Source organism: Drosophila willistoni, unplaced genomic scaffold (assembly GCF_018902025.1).
Source record: "Drosophila willistoni isolate 14030-0811.24 unplaced genomic scaffold, UCI_dwil_1.1 Seg169, whole genome shotgun sequence".
Lineage (NCBI taxonomy): Eukaryota > Metazoa > Arthropoda > Insecta > Diptera > Drosophilidae > Drosophila > Drosophila willistoni.
In genome coordinates this window covers 1,638,923-1,653,460 of record NW_025814128.1, presented here as the reverse complement: position 1 = coordinate 1,653,460, position 14,538 = coordinate 1,638,923, and the positions used below count along the sequence as shown (strand labels likewise).

General features: G+C 37.6%; 1 protein-coding gene across 2 annotated transcripts in view; it reads right to left on the bottom strand.

Moving 5' to 3' along the window:
- Positions 1–14,538, bottom strand: part of LOC6652698 (mitogen-activated protein kinase ERK-A) — a 66,889-nt gene that overhangs the window by 25,664 nt on the left and 26,687 nt on the right. For both annotated transcript variants that reach the window (XM_023181277.2, XM_015176486.3), the window contains exons 5-6: positions 2,979–3,113; positions 2,640–2,924 (exon numbers count right to left, since the gene is read on the bottom strand). In XM_023181277.2, the coding sequence (XP_023037045.1) occupies positions 2,640–2,924; positions 2,979–3,113 (420 nt within the window). The remainder of the gene's footprint in view (positions 1–2,639; positions 2,925–2,978; positions 3,114–14,538) is intronic.

Here is a 14,538-nt window from a genome sequence, read left to right as displayed (position 1 = left end):
ATTTATCTTTAAGCTTGCTCCAGATATATATATAATATAATATATATAATAATAAGTTTAAGTTTTCTAGGCCTCGCGAAATCTCCTCTTTTAAAATTACAGTACCAAATGAGTATTTCTCAGCTATGGTTGACAATAATTTCTGGCCAGAGGGCCTAGTTGTACACGAGTTTGCGCCCAATAAGCGCTCCCGTCCGCTGCCTGTCTATCTTCCTAATTCATCTTCTGCTTCAAAAAACTAATAATGTCTGGTCTTTGCATAAAATATCAAAATGTAAGAGGACTTCTTAACAAGCTCTCGAACCTGTTCTGTGATAGCCAAACCTTTTCGACTGACATATTAGCTTTTTCTGAAACTTGGCTCAACTCCTCTGTTTTGGATAGCGAAATTCTTTCTAATAACTTTATTTCTTATAGGCTTGATCGTGTTGGTCCTCGTGGCGGTGGAGTACTCATTGCTGTCAACTTGAATCTGTGTTCAAGTGTTGTGCCGATTGATCTGTCCTTAGGTGTTGAGTTTATTTGCGTTGAAGTTACATGTTCCAACTTTAGTTTATATTTTTCTTGTTTTATATATTCCTCCAGCTTCTGATATCATGACCTACATGCACCATGCTGCAAACTTTTTGGCTGGTTGATGACAATCTATCTTTCTTAATTCCTTCATCTCAACGTGTTTTTCTTGATAGCCTACTTGAATGTCCGCTATATCAGTTGAATTCTTTACTTAACTCTTCTAAAAAAATCTTTGAGCTTGTTTTTGTCTCCGATCCCACTGTTAGTTCTGTATTTATCTTATTTCCCTACCATTGAAGTTATTATTTCTTACAATCCCGTTACTAATTCATTTAATAGCATCTCAGTTTCTCGTCGTAGATGTTTTCGTAAAACAAATTTCTTAACCACCTGATTTGATTGGTCATTTCTATTTGAGTGCTGTGCTATAGATTGTGCAGTGAATTTTTTCTACTCTGCTCTTAATTCTCAATTGATAAATGCGTTCCTTATGAATGTCTCTACCGTCTCCAGTGCGCCGGTCCGGTTCGCACGTAGGCTGTCTAATTTCGGTAACATCAAATCGAGATATTTTAACAAGTTTAAAAAAACTGGTTAGCGAATTCTCAATTTCGTCTCTGAAATACTTAATGCTACAATAATTGTTAATATAGTTTACTACCTTACTAAACCTTAGAAAAAATTGTTACGTCTTCCCTTCAATACCTATCCAGATCTACTATTTCTCCTTGTCAGCATGGCTTCATGAAAGGTCGTTCGTTATACCGACTTTAGTAAGGCTTTCAATACGGTTAATCAAACTTAACATTATAGGCTAGTCCCCGAAACTGTTGGCTTGGTTAAAATCCTATCTTATTGGCAGAACCCAAAAGGTGTCTTTTCGTTCCTCAATATCTAAAACTGTTCGAGTTACGTCAGGTGTCCACCAAGGCAGTCATCTGGGCGCACTGTTATTTAGCCTGCTTATTAATGATGTGCCCTTGGCTTTGGCTCATTCACGCGTGCTCATATTTGCGGATTTGTTTTTCCTATAATGATCCTTCTTTCCAACAGTACTTGCAATCAGATCTCGATGCGTTCTGTGATTGGTGTCAAGTTAATAAATTACATCTTCTTCGTGTTCTTTGCCAATCTTTTAACAACCTTTCTCACCTTATTTCTCCTCATCTTTCTGTCACTTCTCTTGGCGCTATACTTTTCAATCATCTACAACGAAACCGCTGAATATGTTTTGGACTTGGGTTGCTTGCAACTCATCCCTGACCACACTGGCTGTGAATCGGGGCATAGCTGGCACCTTGTGCAAATAAAACACCTCCACCGGGTCGGGGATGTTTGGTTGTGTATAAAGCTAAGTTACCTTCTTTAATTAAATTGTTATCTGTATTTTATCTAAAGCTTTTTCGTCGACTGTTGGTTTGTTGACGTAAATAAATAAATAAATAAAATAAATATATATTCTTTATCAGCATAAAAAGATGAGTCGATGTAGTTATGAAACTACAGAAAGCTACTGTAGTGAATTTGGTATATAAATAACTTATAAAATAAAGTAGGAAAGTTCCGGACCGGATTACTACATCATTTAGTGATATATTAAAAATAGATAGATACGAGTTAGAGTTAGTTCCCTATGAAATTAATTTGTTTTTTTAATATAACACATCATATCTCAAAATTTTGGATATGTAGAACACAAGTTACATTTAATATAAATCGGCTCTGCTCAAGGACTGCCAAAAGCGCTGCCAGCAGGCTACTACGTCATTGTATGTGTATGCGTGCCGATCACTGACGTATATGAGGAAGAAGAAGTAAAATAAACTGCTGGTATAACGAATTAAAAAAAAAAAAAGGGAACAAAGTGATGATTGGAAGGTTTTCTCTGTGCATTGATAAATTGAGTGACGGAAAAAGAGTTTGGAACAAGGGCCCTTGGCCAAGGGCTGCAAGGGTATATAAGCTTCGGTATTGCCAAAGTTAGCTTCGAAGACAGAAGACAGATATGTATCTCTAGTCGGCTTATAGTCGATATGGGACAGTTCAATTTACCTATTCTGCCGGTGACGATGAACAAAATGTTATGGGTTGCCCCGTTCTTATCATGGTTGTGTTTAACTTACTTTTTCATTTATTATACACTCCAAATCTTCCTGTGATGGCGATCCTAAGACTCCAAGGATGTGGTTAAGTTGGTCCAAGTAGTGTTTTCCCGGAAATATAGGTCTGTTGCTTAACATTTCAGCTAAAATGCAACCAACGGACCAGATATCAATTGATTTGGTATATCCCTTTGAGTTTAGCATAATTTCCGGAGCACGATACCACCTGGTAGCTACATATTCGGTTAGAAAACCAGTATGGTCGTGTTCAGGATCGGCAATCCGGGCCAATCCAAAATCACAAATCTGAAAAAACACATTAAACGACAACCTAACCAAAACATATTTAAAAATACCCACCTTTAAATCACACGTCTTATTTAATAATAAGTTACTTGGTTTCAAGTCGCGGTGTAAAACATTTGCTGAGTGTATATACTTTAATCCTCGTAGTATCTGATACAAGAAGTAGCATATGTGGTCATTGCTTAACCTCTGTAATTAAATAATTAAGTATGGTAAATAAATCTCTTTACACCTTTACAAAAAAAAGTTTTGCTACAAATGGTTTCGACTTTTTTATACCCTTGAAGCAGAAAAGGTATATTAATTTTGGTCAAAAGTGTGCAACGCATAGAAGAAAGCAGGTTCGATCATACAAAGTATAAATACATATCCTTGATCAACACGACGTCTGGATCAACTAGGCCACTTTAGGTAAAGTGTTCTATAAAGTTTATATGTATATTCCTGATCATGATCAACAGCCGAGTCGATCTCGCCATATCCGTCCGTCTATAGACTATAAGACTATAAGAGCTAGAGTCACCAAATTTGGTACTTAGACTCCTGTAATACCTACGATGTTCAAGTTTATTTCAAATATTTTCCACGCCCCCGCAAATTACATATCTCTGATTTTCTCAAAGTCTATACTAGCTATAGACACCAAATTTGGAATGTTTACTGGCTCAGTACACGCGCAGATTTAGCTTTTTTTCAAAATTTTGCCCCGCCCGATTAAATAAAACTAATTTTCTCGAAAATCAACAAAGCTAGAACCCCAAATTTGGTATGAAATATTGTTTGGTGTGCGTGTAGATAATATCAGCACACTAATTAGCCCTATTAATATCTACGTACCTACCAAATTTTGTTGAAATCGGACTATAAACATGGAAGATATCCGTATAAAAGAGTTTTACTAGGCGGCCCATTAGGGCGGAGTTGGCCGTAGGCTAGAGTGCTCATTTGTTTTTGTGAGAGTGAACGAGTGACACATGTAAAACGAATTTAATAGACACATTTGTTGTTCGAAATTTAAAATATTTGTTCACCTGGTGGATGGTATACCGAAGTCGGCGAGACGACTTACTTACTTTTAATAAACCATTAAATGATTGTGCCGTATTATTATTAGCATTATTCATATACCTATTAATAATAACTGGCATTTTAGTAAAATTGGATTACTATTTTATATGGCTGTTATATAAACATAGCATAAAATAGCATGCGACGCGTTGCTACAGCCTAAGATTGTAGGGTAGAAGCCCCGGCCTTCCGTTTTTTTTTTTTTTTGCCTGGAAATTATTGCCCCATACAATTTATTTGTCTCTTTGTTAGCTTCTAATTACAAAGGTATGTTCATACTTCATAGTTCTAGGTGATTTAGTTTACCTGTTTCCGTACGTGTAAATCTCCAATGTTACTCTATGACACATGGCTTTGTTTTTGCCCCAAGCTTATTCTGTCACTTATATTAACGGAAGGTTATTGGATCTCATATTTGTGTTTGACTCCTCTAATTGTGATGTTTATAAGATCGGATCGACCTATTTTTCCTGATTCTGACTAATTAACTAACCTCTCCCCTCTAGTACCTTTATATGGATCTGACTGATTAACTACCTCACAGGTTTGGTTGTCGTTGAAGGAATCGCCTAAACAACTTGGACCCTCTTTCTCCGCTGCAAAAAGACGTTTTCTTCAACTAGAAAGAAGGCGTGCATATCAACACCGATTAAAGGAAATGTACATCAAATTTTTAGATGAATATCTTAAGTTGCAACAAATGGAGGCAGCTTCGTTGCATTTTTTCTCACCATTGTGTCCTTAGACCGCAGAGCTCATCAACTAAACTTCGCGTAGTATTTGACGCTTCGTATAAATCATCTTCAAATGTATCATTAAATGACGTTCTTACGGTTGCACCTACTTTGAATAGTAGAAGATCTGATCCTAACATTACTCTCGTTTCGTTTATACCGCCATGCCGTGACAGCTGACATAACAACAATGTACAGACAATTTCTCGTCACTCCTGAGGATAGAGATGGTCACCGCAAAAACCGATTCAACTATTTCAATTGAATACTGTTACCTATGGGATGTCCTACACTCCATTTCTCGTAATCAAGCCCCTAAAGCTCTTATCAGAGATTTATAAGACTCTTTTTCCAATTGGATCTACTGTATTAGCTGGAGCAGACTTAATCGAAGGTTGCGCCCACCCAATCACAAAATATACCTCGTTTAGAGCTTTGTGCTTTCGTGCTACTATGCCAAACATGGACTAAAATGAAACACAAATTTAAATATCTTGTCTGCAAATCATATTTTTGGAAAGATTCACCTGTCGTTCTTCATTGGATTAAAATGCACCCATCAACTCGAAAATGCTTCATTGCCAATCGCAATCATACAAGCTTATTCGCAGGATATCATTTGGAATGTCGTGCCTGGAAAGGATAATCTCGCCGACATTGTTTCAAGTGATTGCGACGCCCTCGATTTGACGCAGACAATTTGATTTCGTGGACCAAAGTTTTTAGCACTTGATGTACTACATTGAAAGACAGATTTCGAGCCCAATATGTTAGAATTGGGAAACACCCTTGTATTGAAATATAGCACTAGTTATAAAGAAAAAGGCATAAGTAGTTGAGCAGATCATTAGTAGACTATCATCGTTTCGTATGATTGTGAGAGTCTAAGCATACGTTCTACGACTTCTCAACTCACTTCGTATTAACAGAAATAATACGATAAATGCTGAAAAAAGGATTTCAGTAGAAGAGTGATGTGTTTGCCAAAGAACTAAAGGACTTACAAGCTTCAAAAACTAACTCCATTCATATCAAATAAACAGATATGAACTCAAAATATGCAACTTATCAGTGTTGGAGGCCGTATTGCCATGGATGAAATACCATTGGACGCTATAATGCTGTTATTGCTTCCAAAGACTCATCATCACTTATAAATATATGTAGGAACCGGTGATGAGGTACCGATAGACAATAAAATAACCAGAAGCGGTCATCGTTTCTGAAGCCAGTTCGTAGTGCTAAGCCAGTATAATATAATAATAAAAGACGGTCACACTTGACTTCTAAGTTTGCAACGACAGCCAGCACACGTTTCGGGACAGACCTGCAGTCAGTTTCATCTTTGTTAAAGCCATAATATTAAATTGTAACACTAACATCATTGCCAATAAAGAAACCGGAATACACCTAGACCTCGCTTTGCGTTGGGGATACGTTCCAAAAAAACACGACGCAAAGTGAAACGACGCAAAGTGAATTAAGATTTTCTATAGGCAACCATGGAAAGATCAAAGATAGGTTCCCGGGCTATGAAAATACTAATTTCTAGAAAGAAAAATTGAACAAAGTAAACATTTAAAAACAAAAATGTTATTCCATTCATTCATTAAAAAAAAACTGCTTCTATTAAATTAAAATAACCTAATAAAATATTTGATCTTTATGAGTTTTTAGTGGCTTCGTTCACCAAAAATTCGTCCAGAGTTTGGTGAATAGCTTTTTTTTGTAAATTTAAATAAATTTCTTGGTAGCAGTTGATAAAACTTCTGTCATTGTCAGGATCGTTTTTTATCAAAATTCTCCATTGCTTCGTCAATCAAGCCCATCGCTTTTGAAATTTGTTTGGAGGTTAAACACTGTTCCACGAACATTTCTACTAAACCGTCCCCGAGTTTTGATAGCAAGACGCAATTATAAAGAGAAGTGGGTAAGCTAGATGTCAATGTTGAAAAACGTAAAACTGCCAAAATTCAAAGGCAATGTTGGTAAAAGTTGATATTGGTGTTGCCACAATGGCTGATTTAGAAAAAAAAAGCTAAACACTCGAACTCACAACAACGCAACAACGAGAATATAACGCACAGTAAAAATTAGTACTAATAAAGCAGCGACGCAACTTCGAAAAAACGCAAAACGAAACGACGCAAAGCGGGGTCTAGGTGTATAAATAAAATACCACAAATTGGGGGCTCAACCGGGATGGCAGCTTAAAAGTGAAACAATTAATATTGGCTGTTGAATTTCACAAATTCGTTAAAACTTGCGAAATTCTAAGGAGGAAGGAGACAGCAAGTGACGCTGCCTCGAGGGAACGTTCAAGTGATAGGAAGCGAGATAGCTGCAGTAAAAGCGTGGTATCGGCGAGCAAAAAGAATTCAAAATTCGGCCGATTAGGGAGACAGCAAGTGACGCTGACATAAGGCAACTGCAGAAGGAGTGAGAAGGCTGATAAAAAAGGTAGTTCTGGAATTTTCCAGCACACTACGATATAGTCGTGAGAGGTTTGGCCGAAGAAGGTACCATTGGGATCCACCAGCAATACAAAGGCAAGGCAGGAACGGATCGAAGTGTACAATAGAGAGCGCTGGAGAAGTGTAGGGCGCTAGAGAGAATTGTGGCAACAACGATTCCGGTTGCAAGATCGATTCAAGGTTGCAAAGTCGATACAAGGCTGCCACAACGGAGGCTGTGTAGATTGCTGGAGAAGTGTACAGTAGTTTACCAGTGTTGGAGGCAACAACGTTTCGAGGCTGTGTTAACTGCTGGAGAAGTGTACAGCGGTTAGCCAAGGCTGGACGCAACGAAACTGGAAGTCTACAGAGACTAGCGTTGAGTTCTAGGAGTGAACTGCGTTGGTGGTGGCGGTGAACAATAGAAGACGAAGACAAAGCAGAACGACGTGGGTCCAACGAAAGACGGGAAAAGCTTATGTTATTCAGATCTAGCGAAAACTGATAACAATTTTCAAAGCTAGAAAATAATATTAACATAGTATAAGAAGATAGTAAGTACGTAATTTTAAGTTCTTGTAATTGAGATGGAGCTTGCAGAGATTCTGGCTCTAAGCGTAGTGGCGTTGCGATCGAAATTATCCGAACTAGGGCTCCCTACGACTGGCAGGAAACGGGATTTGCAGAATAGGTTACTCACCTATTATGGTGTGCAGGAGGAAGATGACGATCACTCAGTTGTAACAGCGAATGGGGGAGTAGAGATTGCAGCAGAAAACGTAGTTACACCGGGGAGAGATCATGGTTTACTTTGAACGATTTTGAGGACAGTGTGTCACAGTATTCTGGTTCAGATATTCCCAACATTGCTATTGAGCAATCCATTGGGATTGAAGAACTATAAGAATGTGCAGCCACGGTACAGTGGAATGAATTACAGTTATTTGTGTATGGAAAACAGTTATTGTGTGGGGCGGCAAAATCTTTCATAAGGAGTCAGAGAAATATTAAAAACTGGAATTCTTTGAAAACAGCTCTTCGTGCTGAGTTTAGTGAAAGAATATCTTCAGCTGCAGTCCATAAGAAGATAAATCATCGCCAACAGAAGAAAGCCGAAACTCTAAATGAATATTTATATGCATTGATGGAAATTGCGAAGCCGGTGAACGTAGATGAGGAGAGTCTGATAGAGTACTTCGTTAAAGGTATTCCGGATACAAAAACCAACAAAATGATGTTATTCCAAGCATGCAATATTTCAGAGTTAAAGTTTCAAATCGAAATTTATAAGAAGGGACGTGATTCATACAAGGCAACAAACAGATTTAAAAGTAAGTCACATGATTCGGGTGAAGCACAGGCAGTACAAGCTCGAGAGAGAAAATGTTTTGGTTGCGGAGAGGCGACTCATTTAAGAAAAGATTGTCCTAAGTTCGATAGAAAGTGTTTTAAGTGCGGTCAGCCAGATCATCGTGCAGCACAGATTAAACGAGAGAAGCAAGCAAATGTTGTTTAACATGACAAAGTTGAAGTTAGTTCGAGTACGTTCACTCCGTCTGGGTTAGAACTAAACAAGGTTAGCTATGAGAATATTGAATTTAAAGGGCTCATAGATACAGGAGCGTATATGTGCTTGATTCGTCAAAGTGTTTTTTGGAAGCTAGAAGTTAAACAACTAACAGGTTGTAACAATTAAAATAGTAGTTGAGTTTCATGTAGTTCCCGATGAGGACATGGGGTTTGACGCTATTTTGGGAAGAACGATTCTTGATAGGGTTGACATGAAGGTGACAGAAGATGGCACTCAGTTTTTAATTAGCAGTGAGCAGAAGTTACAAGAAAATACTGAATCTGTTGAAGGGAAGGACGAAATCGGTTTAGAGCTGTCTCATTTAAACCAAGAACAGACTAAAGAGGTCGAAATGATAGTTCAGCGATACAAGCCAAAACACAATCCTGACGCGAAGATTGAAATGAAAATTATTTTGAAAGATGATATTCCCGTATACCAACACCCAAGACGGTTGGCCTACTGCGATCAGCAGATTGTAGATAATCAGATACAAGAATGTCTTGAGGAAGGAATTATTCGAGATAGTACATCGGTGTATGCATCCCCTATAGTATTGGTAGCAAAGTCAAACGGAGCTAAATGGTTGTGCTGCGATTATAGAAAATTGAATGAAAAGATGATTCGCGATAATTTTTCGATAGTATTGATGGACAGTGTAATTGATCAGTTGCAAGGAGGAAAAGTTTTTACTACACTGGACTTGAAAAATGGATATTTTCATGTACCAGTAGAAGCAAGTTCGCAAAAGTTCACTGCATTTGTTACTCAGAAAGGACAGTACGAATTCTTATATGTACCGTTTGGTATCTCAAACTCTCCGGCGGTCTTTACTAGATTCATGATGGCAGCAATGCAGGAGCTTATTCAGAAAGGTATAGCGATCGTATATATGGATGATATAATCATTCCAAGCAAGGACATTGAAGAGGGAATGTCAAGAATTAAATTAGTTTTGGGGGTAGCCGAGAAGAACGGATTACATCCAAACTGGAAAAAGTGTCAGATTCTACAAAATCAAGTCAATTTTCTAGGATACGTGATAAGTGAAGTGATAATAAAACCGAGTGAAGAGAAAATTTCGTCGGTACACAATTTCCCAAGACCGCATGATAAGAAAGCAGTGCAAAGGTTTCTGGGCTTAACATCGTATTTTCGAAAATTCATTGTGGGATATGCTTTAATTGCGGAAGGATAGTAAATTTGTGTTCAGCGAGATCGAAGAGGTATCATTTGAACGATTGAAGGCATCGTTAACTAGTGAGTCGGTATTGAGGTTATATAATCCGAAAGCGCAAACAGAGGTCCATGCTGACGCGTCAAAATATGGTTACGTGGCACTTCTAATGCAGAAAGATACTGAGGATAATTTGTTCCATCCAATTCAGTATATGAGTCGAAAAACGTAGGCATGTGAGCAGAATTATCATTTATACGAGCTAGAAGTTCTAGCCATGATTGAGGCTCTAAAAAAGTGGTGAGTTTACATTCTTGGTTTGCAGTTCACTGTAGTTACAGACTGTAATGCATTTACTATGACCATGAAAAAACAGGAAGTTCCATTGAGAGTAGCCCGGTTTGCCATGTTTTTGCAGGATTTTAATTACAGTCTAGAACATCGGTCAGGATCAAGGATGAGGCATGTAGATGCTTTGAGTCGAATCGCCTGTTATTCAATATCGGATAGTATTATTCATCGTCTGAAGGAAGCTCAATTGGTTGATGATTGGACAAATGCTATAAGAAGTTTAGTTGAAAGGGGCGCATATGAGGATTTCTACATTTTGAATGAGGTCTTGTTCAAAGATGCCAATAAGCAGTTGATCGTAGTACCCGACAGATAGAGAATGAAATTATCTTACTTGCCCATAAACAAGGACATTTCTCAGCAAAGAAAACACAGTTGTTGGTCGAAAAGTCATATTTCATTCGTACATTGAAAGGAAAAGTTACACGATTAGTTGAGAGTTGCGTACAGTGTATTATAACAAATGCGAAATTGGGTAGAAAAGAAGGTTATCTGACAGCGATTGATAAGGGAGATCAGCCTCTAGTTACATATCATATTGACCATGTGGGTCCGATGGACCTCACTAAGAAGAGGTACAATCATTTGTTAGTAGTTGTCGATGGTTTTAGTAAGTTCGTATGGTTATATCCTACCCGAAGTACCGGGGCAGAAGAAGTCGTAAATTATTTGGAAAAACAAGCAAATATATTCGGTAGCCCAGTAAGAGTAGTGACCGATAGGGGAACGGCGTTTACGTCACATTTGTTTGAACAGTATTGTAAGGACAATAATATACAACATTTATTAATTACAACTGGTGTTCCGCGGGGAAACGGACAGGTCGAAAGAATGCACAAGATCATTGTACCCATGTTAACTAAATTGAGTTTGGAAAGTCCAGCAACCTGGTATAAGCATGTAGGCAAGGTGCAACAAATGATAAACAACACTGAGCCAAGAAGCACCAAAGTGAGTTCGTTTAGGATACTAACAGGTTTAGATATGAGAGTTCCTGAAGATGCAGAGCTAAAAGAGCGTATTTTCGAATGCATAGTGAACAAGTTGGATGAGGAACGACAAGAGATCCGAAATAGGGCGATTGAAAATATTAAAGGCCTTCAGGACGAAAATCGAAAGTCCCATGATGCAAAACGAAAGATCGATAGGAAATATAGACTTAACGATTTAGTAGCGATAAAGCGGACACAATACGGGGAAGGTCTTAAGCTCAAAGGAAAATACTATAGTGCAGAAACACGGAAGATATGAGGTGGAAAGGATGGGAGATACGGAAGGGCCAACTAAAACATCCACTGTGGCCGAGTTCATGAAACCTTGGGGAACTTCATTCGAGTCGAATGAAACGTCAGGAGGGCCGAATGTAGGGACCGGTGATGAGGTACCGATAGACAATAAAAGAACCAGAAGCGGTCATCGTTTCTGAAGCCAGTTCGTAGTGCTAAGCCAGTATAATATAATAATAAAAGAACGTCACACTTGACTTCTAAGTTTGCAACGACAGCGTGCACACGTTTCGGGACAGACCTGCAGTCAGTTTTGATTTTTGTTAAAGCCATAATATTAATTTGTAACACTAACATCATTGCCAATAAAGAAACCGGAATATAAATAAAATACCACATATATTGAAGAACTACACTTGCGAAACCTTCATGCGGGTGCTAAGGTTCTGATAGCGATTCTGCGATTCTTCTAACAGTATGGATCGTAAAATGCTCGCGAATTGGTTCGAAAGGTTGTTAGAAGTTGCCCACATTGCTATCATTACAAACCAGTATTAATGCGACAACCTCCAGCCAACCTCCCAGCTGACCGTCTCCTGGACGACCGCCCATTTCTGATATGCGGAGTCGATTTATGTGGACCATTCCTTTCTTCGTACCGTATTCGAAGCAAAGTTCCCTACAAAACATATTTGGCCAGCCACTTATTGACCGCAATGCTGGATTACTGGTCGTGTGGTCGAAGCTATACTTGGGGCAGATGGAAATGTCAGAGTAGACGATGTTGTAAATTGTATGTAAATTGAAGGAGTCATACTTCATCCTTCAATGGGGGAGTATGTTAGAGGAAACGTCATCGCTAACTTAGATTTTGTATATATTAAGATTTCTTTATATTATTTGGAATTTCTAACACGGCCCTGTGGTTCCGCCCATGGGTCAAAATTCGAAAACATCACCACAAAATATTGAAAAAAAAATTACGACTATTTATCTCAAAAATGTCCATTCTTAACTAGTGCAAATTGGTTTTTGCTGAAACTCTAACTGTTAACCAAAAGCTTCAACACGTGTTCATATTTTCGCACAGCTGCACGCTCAACGGCAAGTGAACTTGCAATTTGTGTGGCAAACGATTAAGTGCACCTAAATTAATTATTTTAAATGGATTTTTAAGTTAAAGGTATTTACTTTTTGCTAATCAAAATAAATCTGAATTATTTTTTGTAACTGCAGTATAATTATTTTTTAAATAAACCTATATGTTTGTACCGTTCTTGTGCATGTTTTTATGTTTACTTAAACTTTTAGTTGTGTTCCCCCTGATTCCATAAAAAATTTTCTATTTCACATTATTTATCTGTGTTTAACATATTAAAAGTGTCAAAGTTACATACGGAAAGTCGCGGATGTGCTTGCAATCTTTGATACACTAAACGCATCATTGCCTTGATTTTCAAGGTTAAATTTGCTACATCTATCGTGTTTGTCTACAATTTTTATGGTCATTTAATTTATGTTGTTCAAATAATTCGAATATTGTTTTAATTTATGTTCTTTATTTTTTATTTCGGAATGCAATACGAATCACTTTGTGATTACACCCCTGAATGTATTTCATTTATGGTGCACAAAAATAGGTACTAAAACCGAAAAACAACAAAAAGTAATCAATTTTGTGCAACTTGAAATTGAGAAGGAGGGCTACGAAGCTGACTTAAGCCAATTAATGAAATCAATTTATTATATATGTAAGAAGCTTAAAGCGGACTTATTACAACCGCAAAAAATCATCTGCTCTCCAATATCAATGCGCTTGGTTGAATGAAAATTAGTCAATTTAAGCAAACATCGGAAAGTGCTCAACGTGACCGTCCTAGACTCAGTTTTTTAGACGTATAGCTCAGCTGAACGAGATCGATGAATCTGCTATTTCTGCTTTACGCAATGATAATCAAAACGCCAGCAGATCCTATCGAAGTAATTTTGCTTTCAATGGAAACCGGCATGTCAAAAGCCAATATTTGCTGATAAGGGACTTCGTTAATAATTAAATATCCTTTGATTTTTTTCGAAGCTATCAAAGTATAGTCACTGCGAAAAAAAGAGATATCCAGGCAATGTTTCTGTGGACAAATCTTACGCCGAAGTCGAGTTGCAAAATCTGTTGGACAACACAGCATTGACCATACTGGAACTTCAAGCTGATGTTGTCAAAACAGCCTGTGAGGGTTCGGTTGATAATTTTATATTAATTGGATTTGATGGAAGACAGGCCATAGCGAATATAAGCAAAAGTTTTCCATTGACGGCTTCGAAGACAAAAGCTTATTTGATACCTCATATGTACCTCTCCAACTCATTTCAACCGTTGACCGAATTTTTTTTTGGAAAACCCCAGGCCTTCATCAACTGATTCCAGTTTAAACAAGAAACGAGCAAAGTGTCACTGGAAGAAGAAAAATATTTTAAGGATGAAACATTTTGAATTTGGTCTTTCGCCTCTTCATGCAAAAATACGTTTTTTTTAATACTTTTTGCATATATCTTAGAAGTCCGTCATTAAAATGTGGCAAGTTAGAGGAAATGAACATAAACAAAAAGTCATGGGAAAAAAAATCAAAATTCAAAAGGATTTTCGTGAAAAACTCAGTTTAATTTTAGACAAGCCCAGAGATGGAGGTAGAGGCTCATCGAACGACGGAAATACTGCGAGAACATTTTTTTCAAATACAAGGTTGGCTTTCGAAATAACAGGAATAAATGAGAATCTCATCTATCGTTGTGCCACTATACTTCGGGGTATAAAATTAATGCCGACAAATTTAACGCATATGCCCTCGATACTGCCGAGGATCACATCAATAAGTGTCCGTGGTACTATATGCAAGCTGCAGTGCATAAAGTTCTTTTTAATGGATCTGCAATAATAGAACACGCAATTGTTTCAATTGAAGAGCTTTCGGAGAAAACTGCAGAATCAAATAATAAGGAACTAAAAAATTTAGACTTAATCACATCCGAAAATTGACACG